Source organism: Ylistrum balloti, unplaced genomic scaffold (genome assembly GCF_031769215.1).
Source record: "Ylistrum balloti isolate Yb309-2 unplaced genomic scaffold, AGI_CSIRO_Ybal_v1 Utg371338, whole genome shotgun sequence".
Classification (NCBI taxonomy): Eukaryota; Metazoa; Mollusca; class Bivalvia; order Pectinida; family Pectinidae; genus Ylistrum; species Ylistrum balloti.
In genome coordinates, this window is record NW_026782711.1 from 996,764 (window position 1) to 1,021,136 (window position 24,373).

A 24,373-nucleotide genomic window follows, 5' to 3' on the forward strand; every position below is an offset into this window, starting at 1 on the left:
AAAATCCAAGATGGCTACCTGTTGTCCGTAATTTATTTTTCATATCAGCCCCAAAATCAGACAATGCACAATTATGAACAATAAGATTAGATCTGAGATGGGAATGATCCATTCAGTGTGTTTTATGAAAGATATACCCAGTAACAATGTATTGATTTTTTTTTATTTTACTTTCAGCAGTTTGTATAAAAAATTTGATACAAGATTCTCCCCAGGACTTGGTTGTGAAAGCAGAGAAAGAAATTCTGAAAATACTCCAAACTTAAAAAGCCAGACGTGTGGGTTCCAATTTGATTGATGAAATAAAGATAACAGGAAACTAAGTTTGTGTCCATCATTTTAGCTCATGAAGGCTGGCTCTGGTCTACTTCCTCACAATTATCACTTGTCTTCAGTGTGTTTACACCTGTAAAGCTTTCAAACTTGTTAGAAGCCTCCAGGTGTAATATAACATGTATCTTTCACAGCAGTTATAGTTGCCAAATGTAAAAACAAGCAATGTTTCTGAGAAAAAATGCTAAACTTTTAAAACTATGGCAGCATGTCATTCAAAAATAAGTCTATAAACACATAACGTAATTTTAAAATCCCTTTGATATCAACAAGAATGTTTATCTTGAATGGGCAGACAATACATAAACATTTAAACAGTGACTTCTCACATCAGTAAGACCAGACACCAAAGCCAGCTACTTTTATGTAAAGGTTTTGCCAGTGGCAATGAGGACCATGCAAAAGGAAAAACTTAACATGATCTAATTTTTATCCAAGCAGTAAGTCTTAAGTCATCAAGGCCATTTTCATTGGTGTTTGACTTTAACTAAGTGAATCTTGTGTGAAAATTTCTTGAGGGCACTATTTAGGCGAAGCATTTAGAGCTGAACCTTTCCTAACACACCATGGAATCCTTTGTCAACTATGTAAATAATATTACATAATTGGTCAACAAGTAAGACCAGCAGGAGACAGATGATTACTCAGAATTTAGATAAATTCTCGCATACTTTTATAAAAATGATCAGTAAATAGGAAAGGTTGATAGATAAATTGTTGAGTAAACTAGATTTGTCCATATAGGCTAAAAACATTAAATGTAACAAGTATTGCTTTCAACAATTTCTGCAGTTCCAGGACATCTTAATACGTGTTAAGACAGGAAGAAGGTAAAAATATAACCGTAAATACTGTCTATTATACTGCACTTCCTCTACATTGTCTTAACAAATACAATGAGAATATTGTTATTACTATGCGGTAACCATTTCCTACCGGATATCTTTATTGAAATTTATTGATTTTTTACTGTTAGATATTCTGAAATATTCCAACCTTAGACTGCTTGACATGCAATGCATCATGTGCAGGTCTGTGCAATAAATACGGTGTGTATATTAAATTATATCGTGCTACAAGTACAGTGCCTTCCATGTTCACTATGTTACAAAGTCAACATGACTAAAATCAATGAAATCCAAGAATTCACAAAAGCTGTAGTTCTGAAAGAATAAAGTCAAACTCAAGAAACTTATTGTCATCAAACCTAATCCTCTTTTTTGCTTCAAACTCAGACACACTAAAGTGGTTTTATTTACATGTGGTAATTGAGTAAAGCAGGTGATTGTTCCCCAATCCAGACAGACTGTAGCTGTGACAACATAGGCATAATTGCTTTCATTAAATCTAATTACTATGATAAATGATTTAAATATCTCACACTGGTAAACTTCTGCTTCCTTTCCGATTTGTGTTACAGTTAAGAATGTTTAGAAATTAAGATTCTTCCTACAAAGAGGGAAAACAATTACTGAGCAATGATTCTTTGAAACCAAAAATTCTCCTTTGTATTTATGTAAAATATGACAATAAAAGTGCAAAATACAAATATTTGCCTGAAATACATCCTGGCTCAGAATAATCACCTCCAGTTACCAAAGAGACAAAGACATTTTGTAATTGAATTACTTGACTTAGTCTGATGCAAGGGTGTCTGTTTTTGTATGTAACTTATATACATTTGTAGAACAAGTCCATCAATCAAACCTAACAACTGATTCCCCTGACCATGCCAGTATAGAAAACAATACTTAGAAATTCACAGCTGATATATTTAACACCTTTTTCTTGAATGACTTTGAAATTTAGCATTTATTTTTCAACCAACTTTTACCCAAAATTATTTCATGATAATAAAAGCGAGATAAGAAACTCTAGAAATGCGATCCATTTCTACTCAAAATAACATAGTGTTGCCTTTTTCTAAATAAGAGTGGAAAAATGCATCTGGTATGAAAAATGATATTCTGCCAAACCTTAAATCTTCAATCCATGTTGGTTTAATATTGCGATTGATGATTAAGAATTATTTAAAGTAAACAATGTAGGTAAAGGACCTATGGAACAGCTGCCATCTGATTTAAGATTTTCTAGAGATATAACAGGAGAGGTTCATACTATAAGATGCTATCTGAAGCTATTATATACCAAAAGTGTGGCTGCCCTTTATAAATCTATGGTCTCCCTATCACTCTATGTTAAAACACTCCTGGCAATTCTACACCAGATGGCACATCAAGTTTTATCAATCTCCTGCTTTTCTTACAACTGTTATCTCATTCCTTCCAATGGTCTTCTGAAGGGCCTGTCATCCTGCTTGTCCAAGTCTCAATTACAGTTAACTTACCTGCTCACATTTCTTTGTTCATTACATGTAAGTGATGATGCTGTCTGTTGCCTATATTTTTCCCTATGTGATTTGACATATGTAGTAAACGTTTCAGGCCACCCACATCCTGTATAGAATTCTGACATTGTAGAAGTACATTGTGTATTCTTGGGTAGTTTTATTCGTGATAAGAAATCCTAGGTGTAAGAGGTTCATTCTAATCTTTAAGAATATCAACTTAACATCTCAGAATTTACAAAATGACCAATCCCTTTGGGAAGAATGAGGGAGGAGGGAGATGATGACCAGTATTGGGTTACTGCTCCTAACAGGGATTTCCTTGTTGCCCTTGGCTTCAGTTCCATATATTCTGAACTGCAAGATTTATATAGATGACCTGAAACCTAAGGTAACAGCTTATCACTATACTGTTTAACTGTTGTTGTGCTTTCCATTTCATGACAGTAACATGATTCTAGTGATTTCACAAACTACATGTTCAAATCATTTGGTATTCAAAAGGTTGTTTCCAAAACCATCATTTTGGCTGATCAATATCATCTGTTAATTAATAAACTAACTAGAGGGGGTTTTGAGAGATGAAAACTGATCAAAGCTATGTACTGATGTTTTATGGAGATTTGATCATCAAATCCTTTATTCTATTTCCCTGTGTGATGTAACATTTGATATTTGTTATTCAACAGTATACCAGACATGCATGGCAGATATCCTCTACAAATACCCTTCAGGAAATCCTAGACTTAATCCCCACAAACTTTTTCAAGAGTCTCTGTGCAAGTCTCTTTAGCTCATAAATGTACGAGTCTGATCATGTTTGAGAAATACTGTTTCGTTTACGTGTTCGTGAAGTCTGAAGACAGGATCATTCTGCTGTTCTCTCCCCAATCAGAATACTGTTTTACTAGTGGGAGTCTCCCAGGTACCAAAGTCACTTGACAAGACATCAGCACTGGTTACCCATCTGAGAATCTAACTTTGAAATGGTCAATTTTGGGGTACATGGTCAAATAAGAAAAACTACAAATAAATTCACTAATGTCAGACTCCTAGCTGTTCATATCCACATACATAGTGGTCAGACAGGAAAGGAATATAAAATACAGGGCAAAATTTCTTTTAAAACTAACCTTTATGGTTGTCTTAAAATTCACAAGAAAAGATTTGTAAATTGTGGTATGGTATTGCCCTGCTTGTTTGTAATTCAGACTCACTGTGAGCACTATTCAACATCTTGTCCTCTTATCAATGTTAAGTCAAGTAATGTATAAGCAGATGGTAGGTACATGGAGCTGTGTTATCATTGGTGAAAACATTCCTTTGTGTGCTGGGCCAAGTGCCTGATAATTAACATCCATACAGCAATACAGGAAGTAGATTCTTCAAATGGTTTACCAAAATTTCCTTACACAAAATCTTAAACCAGAATTAGAATTTTGTAATTTGTAAAACCATGATATTTTGAAATATAGCTCCTCAAACTCCAGTATTGTCCCTTACTGGGAAATCGAAGATAACAAAAGTTATTCATAAACATTCTGATTCTGGTTGAATTCAAGTTATTTGTGTCATCACTGTATACAGTATTAGGAAACTTCAAAATTTCCTATGTCAACAACTAGCATAGCAAGTTTAGATATATCACGTAATCGCCAATGAAAAGTTTCACTGAAAAGTAGCAGTAATTGATGATGAAACTGAAAATGATAAATGCCTTCACACAAGCCTCCAACACAGGGACCATAATCTGCATGTTTACATTTCTGATTTTCTTTCCAGAGATTTTTTAAGGTCTTATGTTGAAAAAAATAACTGTAGAGGCAAATGTAGAACACTGATAAAGGAACTATTCAGAAAAAAGTGCAAAGATAAGGATGTTAAAGTTCAGGGAGTGAATGAAACATGACAGGTAAGTCTTGTATTGGTATGTTGTCCTATATGTACTGAGCACTGCTGAGGCTGAGAAATTAAACATTCCATCAATATTAAAAAAAAATTAGAAATGTTTATAGATTCTATCAGCATGGATGCAAAATATGTATGTAGGTTTAGAGGTAATATGTATAAACATTCTGGCAGGTGTCCCTGAACTTAACATGTATTTTTGGAGCTCTGATTACATAACTAGTTTGAAAGTATTTTTATTGGATAGAATGAAGACTATCTTTAGACTGAAATGTTTATTACTTATCAATTAAAATGAAAAAAATTGTGAAATTTAAGTAAACTTCATATTTTCGTTCCCATCAGAAATTCCATAAAACACGAATGAAATGTTGTAAAGTATCATTTTACATCATTTCTAGATCAGATTATAAACTCAAAGAAACATTGCTTTCAAAGCTTATCGAAATCATAGCATTTGTGTACATCATATGTATCAATTTAACTTCTTTGCATGAACATGATGATGTATTTTGCATTAAGTATTTGCTAAGGATTTGGTACTAGCATTTTAAGAAATCAACACTAAATCCAGTGAAGGTCAAAGACACTTTATCCAGTGAAGGTCAAGGAGACTGTTTCCAGTGAAGGTCAAGGAGACTGTTTTCAGTGAATGTCAAAGACACCGTATTAAGTGAAGGTAAAGAAACTGTATCCAGTGAAAGTCACAGTTACTGTATCCAATGAAAGATCAGGAACAGCGTATCAAATGAAGGTCAAGGACACCATAATCGTCCTTAGGACACCATACAGTGACAATTCCAAAGAATGTCCAGAACAATAAACAAAGATTATGGATCATCAAAAACTGGAATGTAAAATAGCCAAAGATAATATGGCCTTAATGGCAGGTCATATATACAGTTCTAACATGCTCAACCTTTTCACCTTCTCTATAATTTGCTCAAAGTAAACCATTTTTTTTTTCATCTTTAGACGGTTTACAGCATGATATCTACACTCAAGATCAATAGTGACACTGGCCTCCTCCACCAGCCCTTCCGCAAACCACACATAATGATCTACTTCCGGAGAATGTTTACTCTGTCCACTTGAAAAAGCTATAATGAAAGCAAAAGAAAGCATCTCTGAAATAGAAATAAACATAGGGACAGAAATGTGTTGTCAAACTGTGTATAGTTAGGAAGGCTTTATGCATTTACATCAAAGAAAACTCTGTTCCACCTTTTTTCCCTGCATCCAGTCATCTTGTCATTATATAATCTATGATTTCCATAATGATAAACAAGTAAACACATATCAGAATATACATAAATCTTATACCTAGCCAAAAACGAATGTGGTTATATCAGAAATATCTTGGAGATAATAGTCGACTGGCTGTCAGAGAAGTGTCCTAACCTCCTAAAGCATTGGCAGATGAGGAATGCTAAATGGTTCTCAATGAAAAGTAAACAGCTACAGGAAGCTAGTAGACATGATGTGACTGGTAATGATTGGCAGTATAATGACTGCACAACAGTGTAGCACCAGCAGCACCATCATGTATGAATGGGGCATTTGATCATCAGAGGTAAGTATACTAGTGTGGAATTACCAAAGTTACCAATTTATAGGAATCACTCTTCCCACATACTGAAACATATACAACCAGTATTTATGAATGTCACTATAAAGAACCAGTAAATGCATGTTCAAGTAACAAAATGAAGCTGAATACATCCACTCAGGTTATAGTCACTGACCAAAACTTGTGTACAAACTCCAACTTTTGACATACAGTGAAAATCAACAAAGGGTCATAACTCTAGCATAAGTGCATTGGAATTTTTTTCTCTCTAACTTATGAACTAGACCCAAGCATGGATGCATTTATGATACATATAACAATGAGTTACCAAATTTAATCACAAGTCTGAAGATCTTTATATATAATGTCTGACATTAAATGTTTGAAAGAGATTCTTTGAAGTTTATGTTTATTGGCAACATTAAGTATGGTGATACAGTCATTATACTGTCTGTTGCACCAGTATTCATGGACAATCAACACCTACTCTTAGTTTATAGCAATGGAAAATATCAGTCAGCTTTATTACTTTTTTTTTAGATATTTCTTCACATGAATCAACTATGCTTTAACAGTTGATAAGCAATTATGTGTTTTATTCTTTATTTTCAATAAAATTACATATTTCTAGGAGTCCAATAATGTTTCTTAGAAGAAAAGTGCCTTTCAATTGAATCTCTTGTCAAACAAATAAAGAAAACACAAAAATATTTTTTTACACAGCTGACTCCCTCCTCCCCCCTTGAATATACAGTAAAAAGCTGGTACTGCCACCTCTAAGTCTATCCTGCTCTCTAGAGTCCTATCCAATACGTTCCTACATAAACTTCCCATTTTACTCCTAAGTAAATAGTGCTATCCATTACCACATAGGTACCGAGGGAATAATTCAGTGGTGAATGTGAATAATCAGATTATTTTGCTTACATTTCTTATTGTTAGTAGTTTTACCAACGATCAATTATCAGTTATATAACATGTGCTAGTCAACATTAGGAAATGTTACCTATAATATTCATATAACATATAAGGTTGTGAAGGATTGTTGTAATGAACTTTCATTTTCCTTGATTAGACCTTGTTGGGAAACAAAAATCTTTAAAATTCTTAGAAACAGCTTTCATTTCATAAATGAATAAACTCATACATTTGAAATATTCAGATGGTATAAAAACATGGGTAATCAACTCTTTAATCAATATTTTACAATTAGAGATAGCCCCAATAAAGCTATACCTCCACACTCTATCAAATAAAATAGCAAACTGGCCTTCAGTATAAAGTGCAGCTGATAAGTGGATTACTATTTCTAAAAATATAGAACCTTGAAAGTAGACCTAAGTATGGAATCTTTGATAAAGTAGTGCTGTAGTTAAAATGGTTGATTTTATAGCCAGATAAACTAGATCTAAAGGTGTCAAGGAAACAAAGGAAAGATTCTGTTGTGTAAAAGTTCCCTGATAAAAACTTCATTGCCTAAATAATGGGATAAGTGTTACACCCCCAACCAGGTGTTCATTCCTCATGAACAACATTGTGATATATGTACCTTAACAATGTTGAACTTTCTTACAGCCAAATTTGATGAACATTTAGTTCTGATTTATATCGCATACACAAGAGAATGTTGTTAATTAGTAAAAGGAGACAGACAGTATTAATAGAAGAGCTGATGTCAAAATCCCGTAACCTTAAGCCAATCATTAGGTGCCTAACCCCTTGAGGTGCAAATAGTACAGCTCTTGATACAGGAGGCTGGCTTGGTATCTGCACTCTATGTACTTTATCTAATGTTTTGTATTGAACTGAAAAAACCCACAAAGATAAAGATCAAACCCATCATGTCCATATGTATAAAAAAGTTTAACTACAACTGTCCTATCTCCCAAATGTACATATGTATGTACTATACTTTACAATGGAATTGGAAAATCAATACATCTAATATCTAAAGCTCAGTTCCATCTGTGAAGCCTCAGCCAATGTTACTGTGCAGTGATCTGGACCTCTAGCTTTCCAGCAGCAGGCCCAACCCTGGTACTTATAAGCCTACAGATATCTAATGCAGTTTACCATAAATGTAAAAAAAAGTTTTTTTTATTATAACATGTCCTTTAATAAGTCTACTCCCTGTCTTTAAGTTAAATGATATTTTGAAGAGATGAAATTGTACCAAGCTTAAAACTTTCTATATATCCATTTGAATAAATGTGAAAGTATCTTTATAACATATAACAAAGTGTTTAAAAATGATATTATGTAATCCAAACAAACAATAATTACAGTAATTATGCAGAATAATGCACTAAATCGTTTATATAATATTTTGAAAATAGATATTGATCATTTTTTGATTAAATAAAGATTGAGAGCTAATAGTAAATCATCTTTCCCTGTTCTGAAAATAGGTACCATCCCAGGATTTAGAATCAAGAAACATTCATCCAAAGTGCATCTGAATGTGTTCTATGCAGTCCATTTTTGTTTACCTTTCCTTGTTGTCTGGCTTTGTATTTAAATTCAGTCATTATTTTTAAAATGTTTTGCATGAAGCTCCCTATTCCTCATGGAGAATGGGGAATATTTTTCGCCAAAAGTAATAATAAATAAAAAACACTGTTAAAACCATGTCACTTTCAGATATGATAATACCATCTGTAAAAAAGAATCATGACAAATAATTCAAATTGTTAAAATAGTTATATCATAGTGATAAAATTTTATGTTCAATTTGACTGAAGATCTGGTATTTCATGGCCTATACCAGTACCTGCAATGATCAGATTCAGCAGATTGGGACTTGGATTTATATAATATGCTGCAAGGGTATTATATATGTCGGGTACCTGATAAAAACGTCTATCCTAGGGATATGGGTTGGTCACAAATGTTAGCCATTGGAAGATAGATCAGATAGGAATGACAAGTCTATTACTGCTGATACATATCTGTCCATGTAACACACAACCTGACACAAAGGCTTTACAGCAGGGCCTCTACTACCTGTTCCTGTCGAAAACTGGGGTGTTATAAACACCTCTGAGAGTAAGTCAAGAGATCAATATGGGTATGCTACATGCATTGCCTAATTACATTATCTTTGTTTCCCTTTGGGTTTAAAAATTAAGATGGGACAGCTTATTTCCATAGAGACCTGAAATTAATAACAGCAGGTTCTTGGAACAGAAAAGTAAATTTCTGACAGCAAAATCACATTAAGTTCTAATATGTCCCTGCCAAAAATTGCTGTTAGAAGCTATCAAAAGAAAAAGTGCATGTATGCTGCATGCACATGATTTCATAAAACTGCACAGGGATTTTAATTCCTGTCTGTTAAATTAAGATGTGGTGTTGGAAACATACATTTGTAGACCTATCAACAAGTTTCATTTATTGGCATGTCTTCTGTATCAAAGACATGTATGATGTAGGTATGATGTAGGTAACTTCATTTCACTTGCTGTTATTTCCATTTCAATGATTTTTATAAATACATTATTAAAGTTAGGAGATGAAAGGAGAATGAGAAGTAGCTTTTTAAAAACTTCATATATTCATATAGATAACATAAATTATATAGAATTTTTCATTAATGCAGAATATACACACATGTAAATCATTCTGCCTTAGTCATTCAGATGAGCTAGATATGTTGTTGATTTGTCTGGTATTAATATGCTACGTAATGGAGATCTTATACCTTTTATGCACCAACACCAACGTCTTCATATGTATACATTTACACACCTAGTCTGACATGACGCATACTACATATCTCACACATATAACATGTTTAAAATGTGTTAACTATTGCTAGTCAAATACTTGGTCATTTGGAACTCAATTTAACGTTCACTGACCTAAACTCAAAATAAGTTATATGCAAACATGTCCTGAGACTTCCATTGCTCCTCTTGATGATAAGTTACACAGACATTACACATCACCTTTTGCTCTGAATTTAATTGGCATTGAGTACTGGAGTTTAATCATATAGCAAAAAAACTGTTTTTATGACATGCAATAAAAGACTTAGGAATTATACAATCATCACTGCAATGTTCCAGTTCAGCGAGTGCTTCAATGACAAGGTATATGCCTGATTAAAAGACAATGACTTAAATTAATGGACTAAATATCTAATTTGTGAAGATAAAAAACAGTTTAAATATCACTTGATTTGATGACCAAAAGATGACCTCTGTAATACATAATAAGACAAAATAACTGATAGCTCTGCTACAACAGATCCCACATGGTAAAACGAAATAAATGAATTATCACATCATTATTTTTAAACTTTTGTTACTGTACCTAGTTTTGTACATTTACTGGAAGGCAATTGATATAATTAGATTAACAGATAGTCTCATTTGTATTGTTTAAATGTTGGATACTAACAAATATAAAAACCCATATTGACATGTTCAAGAAAGGAATTCAAATTTCTATATTAGTAATACTGCTGGACACTATAATTTCCCATTGGGTTAAATAATTACTACTTACTAGTAGTAATATTTTTTAATTAGAATATCACAAGAATTAGAAAGTTGATTACATGTAATTGAAAAGCATGGACAACTATATCACTTTGGCCCTAATTTCAAGGTCTTTGAAATTGTCTCCTTTTTTTAGAAAGAGTTATAATTAATGATCTACACCATGTTGAAAATTGATAGTTTTGTGTTGGGTGCAGTCTGCTGCAATGTAGACACTATTCAAGAATAAAATCAATACACAGCATTGCAGTATTCTGGAATAGAAACATGTCCTTCTTTAAATTCAGTCACATCTAGACTGCATTGGTGAAGATTTTTTAGTTTATATACCTAGTATATGTTATTCTTTAAGCCACTTTTAGTAATTGAAAGCTGTCAACTTCAAACTATATCAGTTATTTGTATAGACATATCATAATGCAGGTTTTTTATTCTGTATTCTAGCTAACAGATTCAAGTATCATTCATTTTAAGTAAATTCAAAAAAATGTTGGACTTTAAATACATTTAAAAGACAGAACAAACTATTCTTACATTCTCTTAATTTGTTCATATCAGGTTCACATTGACTAGATAGGTGTCCTGGCCATAATGATTATTACACTGTGCTAAAAGAAGTCTCAGAATTATTTACAAAATTCTTTGATTGAGAATCACTTCAAAATCCTTGACTTTTCATAATCATAACATTTTCATAATCGATCAACGTTAATCACTGATCAACCACAGCAGGAAAGAAATATAAGTAAATATAATTAAATCAGGTAAAATAAAAATGTATTATCAAATCTTCATGTTTTAATGTAACTCATGTTGAACAGTGTAAGTAAAATTTTCAATACATCAGTTAATATTTGCCAGATTGAAATCAATACTCATTAATAATAGAAAATGATCATCAATTTGTCATATATGTAATAATAATTTGAGTGCAGTCACAGATAAAACAACTAATCTGGCATCTATCGAAGAAATGGAATTAATGCAAGTCAAGTAACAAAATTAACGACTCACTAGAAGAAGAATCTAACATCTCTTTAAGAATTAAATGTATGCAAATTACAACTATACTCATAAGGATCATGTAATAATAATTAATCTACATTTTACATGCTAGCATGTGTCATATCCATGTGCTTAAACTGCACTGTTTATACTATTGTAAATGTTGCTATTTTCATTTATTATAGCTGTAATGACAAGTAGCAGGAAATCAATATATATACTGTCAGAATACACTGATATATGCTATCTGATTTCTTACAGCATGAGTTCATCTATTGATTTTTCTGATTAATCCTGTTAAGATTTTTTTAAATATCACTTGTGAATAACGATTGTTTTTGAATTTTTAAACTTCATACATCCATTCTCTCAAAAATTAAAACTGACCCAGGAAGTGCTTAGTTACATCAGTTTTTCATGCCTTGACGTTTAAAGTGTATGTTGTATGGGTATTGCTTACCTTCCGATATCCTCCCCGACTTCATAGAAGTTTTCAAACGGTTCCTTTTTAAATTCCATATCAAGATATTCTTAAAAACACAACTACTTCCGTGGACATGGTCGTTAAAGTCTGTGTTAAACCAGACGCAGCAAGAACAATATCTGTCGCTACTGCTGCTGAGTCCAATCCCTCACACACGCATCTCAGCGTTGTCAAAATTATCATCTGCTATGAAATACCGGAAGTGTGCTGCGAACCTACTGTGTTCAGGCGCGTACGCTTAAAGCCGGGAATATATATATATATTTCAAATATGTATGATCATTTCTTTGCAGACAAAAAGTTGATCTTTTTCATTTTTGACTAAAACATACTGAAATAAGTCGGATTTTATTTTTTGTTTATTTCAATCGTCCTTGACCTTTCACTCCCGTACTTTGATCATGGCTGAAGCTTTGAGCCCATTCGTTTACTGGGGACAGAAAACTGATCAAATATTTTTAAAGATTGATCTTAGAGACGTGGAAGTAAGTTTATAAGTAAATACATCTTCTTTGTTTCATTTTACTTTGTCGAAACGATGAAGGAAATTACACAAATGTTAATATAACGTATTCGGCATCTCTTCAGCGAACATGTCGGGCCCAAAATCAAATAAACAGCAGATAAATCTACGTTGATTCGATGTAATCCAGACTGTGTTCCAATGTCTGATTATTATTAAACTATGAAATGAATAATTTTCTATAACATTACTCGACCGATTATTCCTTTCGATACATGTATATAATATATTCTGTGAGTTGTGTGTAAGCACAATGTAGTTGTCTCCCCTTTAGTTGATATAGTTAGAACATTCAGTTAATGCTGAATATTTTACCAAATATGATCATGTTTTCAAATACCATTGGTATAGATATAAATATGCACATTCATGACAAAATGGTACGAAACGTACCAGCAGCATATCTAACAAGTCGAGCACTTTATTATGGGACACCAAGACAATCATGCTCTATAGAATCATCAACAGACTTAGTTGACATCCAAGGAGAACAATACCTGGTACCTACTGGCAGCTTCAATAGAGGCCACTACACAAAGTACCTTGATCCACAGGTCAGAATCTAGACTTACCAGGACATGTTCTTCTCCAGCACCATACAGATTATAGAACATCCTCAAAGTGCAGATGATGGAGATTAGCTTTGTTGAAGCTTTCAAGCAGATCCTATCATACATCTCACTCCCATAAATCCAGCATCAGGTTTTTTGCATTTTTATCTTTTGAATTGATCAAAATTGTCTAGTATGCTACATATGGTCTTTTTAAACAATAGTGCAAATATACTTGGGAGCACTCCAAACCGAAGAACATGACAGAACATTTTTGTACATGTAAATAACTTTAGGTTCCAATATTGAATAGCAGGGCTTCATTTTGCAAACCTTCACTTCTAAAATTACATATCACATATTGGCAGAGGACCAGTGAGTGATATGTGCATGCATTTATTAGTACATTATAATCTCATTATGCTTATATAAATGATGTGATAAAAATGATTGCCATTATAAATTATATAACTTCAAGAAATGAAATGAAGCTGTTTAGCTAAACAGAATGAAAAGTTAAACTAAAATTAGATCCACTAATCAGAAACAAGTATAAATTAAAGAATCTAAAGCTTTTATGCAACTACTAAAACAACATTTGACTGCAGTTCAAGAGTATACAGTCAATAGGAGATATTTTTAAAACTAGCACATGTAGAAGGAGGCAACTTTTGTACTTGGTGATCTGTATCTAAAATTCCAGCCATGAAGAACTTCACTCAAGCACCCAAGATCTATGCATGGTCTGTTTATATAAGTTTATTCAATACTGCTTTAACTTTTGAATTCATAATTACAAAAAGTCTAAGCCTGCTTGGTAAGTTTTAAGTTCATGCAAGTATTGGCACAATTGAAATACATGTTTTTATTTTAAATTCTTTCCTTTGTTTTCACTTGATTAAAAGTGTGTCTTTCCTTCTTTACAATTATATCTATTTCAGACAATTTAGATTTTCTAATCATTTCCTTTGGATTTAGACATCTTTGCTTTGTTTTTTTTTATTTAATAAAATGTTGCCTGTATTATGTTATAGTATATCATATTGGTACATTTGTAACATTTCTTCTTTCCAGAATGAAGTTGTTAAACTGACAGACTCTGGTCTATCCTTTAATGCAGAAGGATTTGGAGTGAGAGGTCAGAATTACTATGGAATCGACATTGAGTTCTACCATCCTGTTGACCCAGAGGTATAGCTATCCTAGTTAAACAATTTTACTTTCTAGTTTGTGTTGAATTCCTATTTTGAAACCTTATTTTACAAAATTGTTCAAAATTCAAGATGTGCACAGCTTTTATGCATATTGTTACAAAAAAAAAAACCCATGTAAATGTATGAAATATATGAGAATAAAATGTTGCACATCACAGCCAAATAGATTTTTTTTCCAGTGAAGGCGAAAGAGAATAGTCACTTAATGGAAATGCATATGGAGATTTTCTATCTGGTTGTAATCTACAAAACCTTGTTATATACATGTTGTTAGGTAATTGATTTATAGATGTATGTAACACTGAAATATTTGTCATGTTTTCTTATTGATTATTTGGTCACATGCATTAATTGTAAACTTTTAGTTTTTTTTTGTTTGTTTTCTTTTTTTATTAAAACTGAAATGATTGCCAATGGTACAATTGATGCACAACAATTACACAAACATTTTTATTGATGCAGGAAAGCAAGTATCGAGTGATGGGAAGATGTATTGAGTTTCAAATTAAGAAGAGTGGTGATGGAGAGATTTGGCCTAGACTTACATATAACAAAGTTAAGCTGCCCTGGCTGAAGATTGACTTTGACAAGGTGGCATATGAGGACTCAGAGTCCGAGAAAGAAGAACAAGAGGTTCAATGTATATTTAGTATTGTAGTAATTATGTTGATATTGTATAAAATGTTTTTTTTTTTTTTGTGGTTTGTCTCTTGATCGACTTGATTAATGCAGTTATTAATTAAAGATGTGAGAAAACCATGGTGCAAGAAAAACAATGTTTTCAAACAGTAATACTGACAGCTAGATATTGCATGACTATAAACATTAAACTATAAGCATTTCACACTAAGGCAGATTTTGTATTTTTCACTTTAACTTATGGCTATATGATTATAAGTAAACAAGTGGAGGCTTTTTATTGGACTGTCCATCAGCTCTCATTACCATTATCATTGCATTAACTGTCATTCTTTGAACAGATTATTTGTCCACCTGGCCCAAAGACCCTTGTTAGCTTATGGCATTCTGTGGCATCCGCCAATCAACTTTTTTCCTAAAAATCCTGGGTCTCAGCCCTCAGGGGCCTGAGGGACTGACACATAAAGAGAAATTTTAAAATAAAACAAATTCATTAGAATCCTATTCTTCCTGTAGGAATGCTTGGATATTTTCCAAATTTGGTCTGAAGCATTCTTAGGTGAAAGGGAACCCTGGGCAGGAGGAGTGGGGCCCAATCGCGGGAAGTAGAGCAATTTCTTTATGATGCAACTCTTCTTGTAGGAGTGCTTGGATATTGCCTAAATTTGGTCGGAAGCATCTTAGGTGAAGGGGAATCAATTTTGTATAAATGGTGGGTCTCAGCCCTCTGGGGAGGGAAAGGCCCAATAGGGAAATAGAGCAAATTCTTTAAAATCCTACTCCTGTAGGAATGACTGGACTTTGCACAATGTTGGTCTAAAGCATTCTTCGGTGAAGGGGAATCAATGCTTTATTAACCTTAGTTATCAGCCCCGTATGGCCACTTTGGCAGAGTCCAATACTGTAAATTGAGCAAATTCTTTAAAATCCTACTCCTCCTGTAAGGATGATTGAATTTTGCCCAGATTAGGTCTAAAGCATTCATAGGCGAAGTGGAATCCATTTTGTATAAATATATGGGACATATGTATTATTACTGGAGGCACTGTTAAACATCTTGTACATATCATGATATCACATGTTACTATACATATAAATCTACAGTAAAAAAGCATAATTATCGAAATTACAAGAGATATAATTCTGGTTTACAGCAATGTACGTTGATAAATTTATGGCGATAAATGTTATCATTCATGATTGGCTTAAAGACCAAGTGTGACAGGTAAACTGTATCACTTACTATGTAAAATACAACACATTATTATGTACAGTGAAGAAATGTTTGGAAAAGACATCACATCAAAGGAATAGGACTTAAACATTTTAACATAATAACTGTCAGTGGTTTATCTACATTTTCAAATGTCATGATATTTTCCACCAAACAAGCAAGTAAAATGACATTCCCCATATATAACATGTTAATTTTTTCTGTTTAAGTGGGAAAATTATGTATCATTTGTCCCTGGACAACCACTAGCTGTAAAAATTATTGTCATCTTTCTTTTTCATTTTCATAATATTGATTTTATTGACATCCTTGTTGTTTTTCCTACATTTTGTAATCATGATATACATGTATAATGTTTGTTTTCATTTCCACAGAACTCAGAACAAGCTGATTACATGAAGCAGCTGGAAAAGGAACTTTTATCGGATCGTGATTTAGGTAAATTTATGTTTAGGAATATACCCTTGGTAATCATATATATTTTAAAGATGTTTTTCAAATTTTGGATAATGTTTGTATTTTTTATATATTATAAAAGTACATTTTACAGGGATTTCTTGTCTTCTTAAGATCACAGAATCTTCTATGAATGTGAAATTTGTCTCAACATAATCTCTGTCATTAACTCTAAGATATGTTAAGGTCACGATTTCAGGTTATGAAACATCATATGTTGTTGTATACTTGATAACTAGCCATTGGTAGTTTTTTATTACTGAGAAAAATGAAAATGGAATTTTCAGGAAAGTTTTAATATAGTAATGTATCTAGTTTTAATTAACGCAACATAGATTCATCCATATGGCAGTGTAATCTATTGGGTCCAATTCATATATAATGGTTTTATATTTTAGTTATCATTTTTGAGCTTCCTATTTAAGTTCATGTCTATTTTTGGATAGTGTAACTAAAACAGATGTAAGGTGAAAAATCATGAGGCTTTAAAATGATTACATATGCTTCAGCTAACATGCCCCCCACCCCTTTCCCCCCACCCCCCGCCCCTCCCTAAAAAAAAAAAAAAAATAAGGTAAGTCAGTTGGAAAAGCTCTTTCTTTTTTTATATTTAATTAGTTTTCATTTATATATAGAGAGAAAGAATCTGGTCCTTGATAGTTCTTCAATGAAAATTGCCTCAAATATTCAGCATATCAGACTTAAACTTACCAGTATTGGGTCAGTCAGGTTTACAGAAACAGGCAATGCTTTAGGCATACTGTAGTTGCAGATTTTAAAACTTACTAAATAAACTGTGCCACATAAATATCTGTTATAAAACTAAAATGAAATTATCTTTCAATATCATCACTGGTAACTGAGTTCATATTTTTCATTATATATACAGTACTTTGTTTCAATTACTTTTCTGTCTCTGGTTAGTTGTATTTTAAGATTTTGTATCTGTGTTTTGTGTTTCAGAGCCATTTCCAGACGTTAAGACTTGCTACCTGTTTGTGTACAACCTGATGCAGTTCATTGGTTTTACTTATATTTTCACAGCACTTGCATACAACTGTTTCAAAGATATAAACTGTAAGCCACATTATTACTACACTTACTAATCATCACAGTTGGAAGTTAATTTAGTAAATTCAGTCCTGTAAAATATAATCACAGCTTATGAGCAATGTTTCGAATGCAATTCAAGATTATCTTGGAAAAACTGTCAACAGAATTTGATTTTGTCCTCAGATTGTTTCTTATGAAAATTTTCTGATCTTGTTTCAGATGCATTTTCAAATACGCTGGAAATTTCGGGAACACAAATAATGTTTGTACAAGTAGCTGCCGTCCTGGAAATCGTTCATCCCTTACTGGGCTGGGTGAAATCTAGTCCAATTCCAGCCTTCATGCAGGTGATAATAACAAGAAAATTTGATATATGGGCAATTAACATTTTCAGCTTCATAGAAAGAACCATTATATCATGATTGCCTACCAAAACTTAATAAATTGAAGATCTTAATGGGCTATCAATATCTATATATACATTTAGGAATTGCATCTAGATCAGTTTAAATGCCTAACATTGGTACGAAGGTATAAAGGTAGATCTGAGGAAACTCATATAAGTTGTTATTAGCATAGACATTGTGGTCAGTGTTGTACTGATTAATCACTTTACTATTTCATACTTCTTAAGCGACAAGAAAAGTATAGGCTTGTGGATATTTCAGTATAATCCATTGGAAAGAAACATCAAATTTTAATAAGGATTTGTTCAGCGGGTAATTTTCTCATGTCAAAATTTTCGTGATTTGCTAATAAAGTGGTTGAATTACATTTTAATGAATGGAAATTGTATGATCTGGATGTAAAATCACAGGTGATACACTAATGTCTCATTATTTCACTGATTAAATTTTTGCAATCATATTTTATGAACCTTGAAATAGTGAAAATATCATCCCAGTGTAAATAATTGGCTGTACAGTACATTCAATTTGTTTTAATTTTCAGTTTTTGTTCTTTTAATTTTAACAATGTTTTTCAAAATACAAAAGTATAAAATGAATGGTAAGGAGTGTTGTTGATGTTATTTACAGGTTATGGGTCGGAACTTTGTCTTGTTTATTGTTGTGGGACAGGAACCAAGACTTCATGAGCATTCATTACTGTTGATCCTCTTTATGGTTTGGAGTGGTATAGAAATTGTACGGTAGGTCTATCCAGGAGTTAACACTAATCATAATTACTTCATCTTTAAAATGAAAGTACCTTCCAAGAAGTTGGAAGAACTTCATCTTGAAACCTGTCACACTAGCCACGCTTATTGTCAAGTGTCATTCCTTATACAATTAAAATTAAAGTGCATTTGATAATGGCTCATAACTTACTCTAAATTCAATGCATTGTACTGTATTGGGCAGTTTCTTGGTTGAAGTTACAAGTGCATGTTTATATGTATGACCCAAATGTTTGCATATTACACATATATTCCATTTCAAACAATTTGCAAAAACTTCATTTTTGTTTTTGCTAATACTGTATAGGTTTTTTTTATGTCCTCTATATATAGCTTCGTTCATATGAGGATGGTATAACTTATTTGAATATGTTTGTTAGAGAAAAACAGTCCATAAAGAGCACTTAAGTGTCTTTTAGTCCAAGGTAATAAAAAGTATCATTATTTTGACAATATTTACATGCAAATGTTTCTGGTCTGTCTTTGAAGCAAGAAAAGTTCATTATGCCATAATCAACTTGTATGTAATATACAAACAAACAGCGCAAAAAATAAACAGCAAGGGTGTATTTATAAACAGGTTTCACTGACATATTGTCTTGCTTTATCAGGTATCCATTTTACATACTGTCATTGTTTGGCAAGAAGAATGATTTGATCACCTGGTGTCGCTATACTGCTTGGATTCCCCTTTATCCCCTAGGTTTTCTTACTGAGGGTAAGTTTCTTAACTTTTGTTTGATTACACAGGGTAACTCTTCATTTCCTCTTCCTTTTCTTCTTAGTATTTGGAAAAGTTATTGTTCTGTTGATTTTATTGCATTGGGACACTGTAAGGTAATTTTTGGTGTTTGCTGAAAACCTCTGTATCTAGCTGATAAAATTTTATTACCAAGAATTACTTGCCTTATTCTTCATTCTTGTCTTTAGTCGGATAAAAGTATAAAATATTGGTGGCGTTAAAAGTACACTGTATATTGTTGAACTTGTTGATGAATGAGTGATTGATACCGTATTGCGGGTAAAATTATTTTGATCGCTATGTAAACTGTAAACATGTTAACTCACTTCATGTATTGGCTGCAGTGGGCATAATGGTAAATCAAAATCATTGCATTGTTTTCAGGCAAATTTTGCTATTTCAAACTCATATTGAATATGATGTAAAAAAATCCTATTTCTTGTATTTGTCTTCTGTGCTTGGTTAAGGCAATAAAGATAAAAAGCAAAAGTTTTCAATCGATACAAAGTATTATGGTTGATAAATAAGTGATGGTTAAAGGGAGACACTTGATAGATAATTGGTCTAAGGGAGGTAATCACTCTATTATTTCTTTTTCCAGCATTAATTGTTGTGTTGGCTATTCCCTTCTATGAAGACACAGAGAAATTTTCTGTATTCCTTCCGAATGCTTGTAACTTCTCATTTTATTTCCCATGGTTTTTAAAAACCTACTTAGGTATATTCATTCCAGGTAAGTGATTTTTTTTTTTTAATATCTTGGCTTAACTTTAGCACTTAGATAACTTTAGGATTTTCCCAAATTCTCTCCTCTTTTAAGTTAGCAAAGTTAGACTGTATTGGTTAACACATCTCTGGTGAAGTAATGAATTATTTGATCATGTCAGAATATTTCTATTTTATTTAAAGATATAAACATCATCATTAATCAGTCTATAGTATAATTGCAGAAACTAATGTTGACATGTTCTGTTTCAGCGGGTTACTATTTAATAGGCACAATGTATAGACAGAGACAGAAAGCATTGAAGTCAATCAAACTGTTCCGGACCAAGAGGGATTAGGAGCCTTGTTGTATTTTCATTCATTATAGTTGTATTTTTCTTGTGATAATCAGAACTATATGTAATTTTAAGCAACACAGCTAATGATAGTTGAAAGTATAATGCATACCCGTAATCCCCAACTTCATTTTTTTTTTTTTTTTTTTATTTTTTTATCTTGTTTTTTTTGTTTTGTTTTTTGGGATTTTTTTTCTTTTTTTTATTTTTTTGTTTGTTTTTTTAAACATAAATAACAACAAATCCTTTCAGAAGTTTTCTCATAAACATCAGATATAACATACCAGAAATATATTGGTTTGTATGAAATAAGGTTGAATATTTAGTGGTTTGTCACAATGTAAAACATATGATAGATACTGAAGAAATTTAGAATGTAATAAGTTTCAAAAACAACCATTTGAAGAAAAACTGTATATTTTCACTGTTTCGTTTTTAATAGATCATCCTAAAATTGTTACTTTTTACGAACATTATGGCAACAAAATGACATATTAGCTGATACTATCAAATTGAAATTTCCAACCGTTTTCAGAAACAAGAAGTGGTATTGAGATATTGTGTTCGGTAATGATGTAAAAATAGATTGTATATAGAATTTTGTTTACTACAAATGTAAGTTCACTGCATTGTTAATTAGGGAGTCAGTTATCAGTTATTTTAACAAGACACTGTTCACTGTAAGGATAAATTCAAATTTACAGTATTTTTTTTTTTTTTTTTTTTGTGCGTATGTGTTCAATGTATATTTGAAGATTAAAAGTTAAATTTATTATTGGAAAAAAATTAATATTGAAAAGGGAAGCAAAGAATATCTTTATTTTGGTTGACATCTTATCAGAAAATAAAGCCAGACATTTAAATGAGTAGAAAATCCATAGTAAAGGTTGTAATCATTTTGTGTTGGTCATGCTTAAGTTAAGAAATGACTTAAGACAGTAGTTTGTGATTATCTGATTTTACATAATTTGTTTATTGATGTTCTGTAACATGTGGTGAATAAAATATGTCGGAAACGTAGTGAAAGGAATGTATGATAATGCCCCGCCCATCAATGTCTGCTTGTATTTACTGCAGTTTATTGTTGATGGAACTTACAGCAAAAAAAAATAAGTCTTGAAATTATTAGTAGACAGAGAAAAGTTGTTTTTTTTTTAATTTGGTTTCTTTTCTTTTTTTTGTGATATCTTGTCATGTTTTGTTATGTTGTCATTTGGTTTGTTTGTGTTTATTTGATAATAGTACCAATATCAGTTAATCTGTTGTAACTATGATAGCAAATTAGATATCAGATGATTGATGTTATCTACAATGACAAATAGGTCTCATGGACCTAGCGAGGGAAATTAGAACATCAGAGTGCACTAAGGGTTGTCTTGTAACCAGGTATATTGGTTAGGGTGTGAAACAATCCATGCATGTTCATGCTAAAAAACAGTAGTTGTGTTGTGCTGCCTGGGCTTTCTGTTATTTTTTTTATTTTACTATTTTTTATGGATGTTGTATAAAAAGTTGTATTTTATTTGATTCAATTCTTTAATCTGAATTTGAATTACAATTTGGTCTTCATGGCCTAAGGTTAGGTTGAAATTGGGGTTTAGATAGCAAAGCTTATTCAGTATTAATTTTCTTTGTGGAGTGAATGGTATGTGTTAACTGAATTTGTTTACAAACCTTATCAATAGAGAACCATATAAAGAAAGTAGTTTAGCAGGTACACAAGTGTTTGAAAACATTTGATTTTGTGATTTTTGATTTCCATCTATAGTTTGATGGGTATACATGTCATTTTTATGTTGTGACACTTTATAGGTCAATATTGTATGATATTGATTTTACAAAAGTATTTATTCATCTTTTATTCACTTTTTACATTAATATCAAAATCATTCATAAATAGATATCAATTTTCAGTTAAATCTGATGAGAAAAGTAAGCAATGGTTGAGCAGTAGCAAATAAATATGTGAAGAGAAAAAACTCAGAGTAGTAAGTATACAATGGATTTAAAGACAATAATTGTGATTGGTTCATATATTATGTATGCCAGTGTGAGGAATTCTAGCTTTCAAAAACTATTTTGCCATTGTGTTGAAATTTTAGAATTAGGTTTATTGGATGATTTCTTTCTTTTTATTTTTAGTATTTTGTATATCTTACTATGAAATTTCTGATTGACCAAGATATTATTGATTATCAGGTTACATAGATACTAGTTATTTGATATCCTTAACAAACTACATATATTGCAATTTTTATTGTAATTGATTTTTGTGTCAGAGTAGTTTCCCTTGAGTCAGATTTCAAAAAACAAATGAGTATTTTCTTTTCAGGTAAAAACTGTGTTCAGTTTAGTATTCTGAGTCAATTGTGGAAGTCTTTTTTTGTAGACATATATGTACAGGTTGATTAAATCAACACAGTAAGTATGCGTATCTGTAGGTATTTAATTGTATTTTTGTATGTATTTTGCTGGAAAGTCAAGAACACCATTTCCATAATTGTAGTGAGTTACTATTATTAAGAGATATAATGGGGTTTTAAAATTTAAAATTCCCACAGGAAAAGGGTTAGTCCAGGACTCAACTATCCTAGTCCCAAAAATTACTTTAAATATGTTACATTTGTGTGCAATACTAAGTACTGTAGTGCAGATTTAAAAGCGCTGACTGTTTATATATTTAACACTAATTTTCTCATTTTTCATTAATTAGAAATGTCATGTGTTCTGTATATAAACATAATCTAATGAAAACAAAAAGATGAATTCTAGTGAATTGTTTGCAGTATTATTTGACTTTTTGGGATCGGTTAAATTTACATGCTAAAATGCCATTATTCCATGATTTTGTTGTATCATTTATTTTATAATTTGGTTTTTATCCAACATAAAAGGCTGTAACAAAGAGATATTGGTGGCTGCCCCTATTGGTGCTATTTGTAGAGTATTGGTTTATACATGATTTATTATTGATTTAACATTGATTTTAAATGAAATTGACAACATAGATTTATTGTATTGTTGTGTGGTGGAATGTGATTATACAGTTTTATGTGTTGTATCATCATACTTAGTAAGTCAAGTCTCATCAATAGATGTTTTTTAAAATAAAATATTACATTTGATAAGCTTATTTCAATTACAAGTCTCAAGAAATACACATTTACTATCATACACTTACCAGTATATATATATTAAACATACTATTAACATGTAACGAGATATCTTAAGCTGCACTAAATTGGATTTAAAATTTGAGTTTAATCATATCAAAACATGGCTTTAAATATTGCAAATGGGACACAGTTCTTTTAAAAAGTGGTATCATGTTTATATTACTGTAGGTCCAAATCTGGTAATAAGCACACCCATATCTGTTACCTAGGTACTGTAAAATTACTGTCTCATAAGAGACAATGTTTTTGAATATCCTGTGGTAAAACAATTTTTTTTTTTACTTGAGTAAAAGGTGATTATTAGCCTCCTAGGCTTATTGAACAGAAAATATGGTATTAAAAAATTTATATATCAACTAGATATTATTTTATATACATACAAATGAAAAAGCAATCAG

At 31.7% G+C, this 24,373-nt stretch overlaps 2 protein-coding genes across 3 annotated transcripts in view; one reads left to right on the forward strand and one right to left on the reverse strand.

The window, feature by feature from the left end:
* Nucleotides 1–12,271, reverse strand: part of LOC132562050 (death-associated protein kinase 1-like) — a 121,135-nt gene extending 108,864 nt beyond the window's left edge. For both annotated transcript variants that reach the window (XM_060226774.1, XM_060226773.1), the window contains exon 1: nt 12,126–12,271. In XM_060226774.1, coding sequence (XP_060082757.1) covers nt 12,126–12,184 — 59 coding nt within the window. In that variant the 5' untranslated portion in view covers nt 12,185–12,271. The remainder of the gene's footprint in view (nt 1–12,125) is intronic.
* A 279-nt stretch (nt 12,272–12,550) lies between these two features.
* LOC132562074 (very-long-chain (3R)-3-hydroxyacyl-CoA dehydratase-like) lies at nt 12,551–20,852 on the forward strand. The gene is made up of 10 exons (XM_060226804.1): nt 12,551–12,634; nt 14,298–14,414; nt 14,900–15,070; nt 16,685–16,748; nt 17,730–17,843; nt 18,039–18,166; nt 18,857–18,969; nt 19,608–19,714; nt 20,340–20,471; nt 20,717–20,852. The coding sequence occupies exons 1-10, from the start codon at nt 12,551–12,553 to the stop codon at nt 20,800–20,802; spliced, it is 1,116 nt and encodes a 371-aa protein (XP_060082787.1). The 3' UTR covers nt 20,803–20,852.
* Nucleotides 20,853–24,373: the final 3,521 nt, after the last annotated feature.

Bases quoted from the DNA above. Each gene is read 5' to 3' on its own strand.
- LOC132562074 (XM_060226804.1), top strand. From the start codon at position 12,551: ATGGCTGAAGCTTTGAGCCCATTCGTTTACTGGGGACAGAAAACTGAT. The intron at 17,844-18,038 runs GTAAGCCACATT...ATCTTGTTTCAG, and splicing joins CTGTTTCAAAGATATAAACT to ATGCATTTTCAAATACGCTG. The intron at 18,167-18,856 runs GTGATAATAACA...TGTTATTTACAG, and splicing joins CAATTCCAGCCTTCATGCAG to GTTATGGGTCGGAACTTTGT.